This window comes from Cyprinodon variegatus, unplaced genomic scaffold, assembly GCF_000732505.1.
Source record: "Cyprinodon variegatus isolate N-32 unplaced genomic scaffold, C_variegatus-1.0 Scaffold1993, whole genome shotgun sequence".
Taxonomy (NCBI): Eukaryota; Metazoa; Chordata; class Actinopteri; order Cyprinodontiformes; family Cyprinodontidae; genus Cyprinodon; species Cyprinodon variegatus.
In genome coordinates, this window is record NW_015152446.1 from 39,421 (window position 1) to 40,317 (window position 897).

The window sequence follows — 897 nt, forward strand, 5'->3', positions numbered from 1 at the left end:
CAATTTTTTTTTATTTGCAGTCAAGGTGTCTATTAACTGAGATTCTCTCCAGCCACAGCGTAACCTAAAACATGTTTCAGTTTGTCCAGAAAATCAACGGATCTGTAGTCAGTTTGTATAATAAATGAGGTACTGAATTGAGATGTCTTTAGGATTTCGATTTAATCTCCATTTTATCCCCCGCATGCCTTCTTTCAAGCTTTTGCCCATTCCTGAGGAGTTTATAGGCTACATAAAGTTACAGAGCCTCGCTTAAACCAGAAGCCTGGGAAAAGCTCTGCTGTGAATTTTGCTTTGAAGGTATAAATCAGGCTTCGCTCCTCTGATGATACACTGTAGTAGCTTATAGTTCCTCCTTCCCAGTCAAGAAATATTCCTACTTTTGAACAAAGAGGAGCTTCGATGTTTTCGGATGTCTCTCCATGGAGGGCAGTGCATCTGCTTTTGGAGCAGATCAGACTCCATGACTTGTCATTGCATCCCAGACCACCACTACTGTCCCAGCCCCTACCCACATCTTTATATGCCACAGCAATACCCACTTCGCCGGTCCATTCCACTTCCCAGTAACAAAATCCTTTCAGGCCTTCTTTACAGAATACCTGGGTCCTCCTGAACCGTTCTTCATTTTTGGTTTGTGGAACCTTCTCCTTCACATTATCTTTAGTTTTTACTTTTTTGTTTAGATCACTCAGAACAAGCCTTTTGCTTGCTGTGTTTTCATCAAACACAAGATCTGCACCATCTGAAAGAGAGGAACATGTTTCTCGTTTACTTTGATGTAACTCAAGAGAAAAGTGGTGAAATATAGAACATGTTCAAAAGAAATAAAGTAAAGTTCATGAAATATCAAATACTGACACAGTATATGTATATATATATATATATATATATATA

The 897-nt window shown here is 38.9% G+C and overlaps 1 protein-coding gene across 1 annotated transcript in view; it reads right to left on the reverse strand.

Moving 5' to 3' along the window:
• Positions 1-221: 221 nt before the first annotated feature.
• The window catches only part of LOC107104987 (protein NLRC3-like), a 15,611-nt gene continuing 14,935 nt past the window's right edge, over positions 222-897 (reverse strand). The window contains exon 7 of the mRNA XM_015405103.1: positions 222-745. Within this exon, the coding sequence (XP_015260589.1) occupies positions 222-745 (524 nt within the window). The remainder of the gene's footprint in view (positions 746-897) is intronic.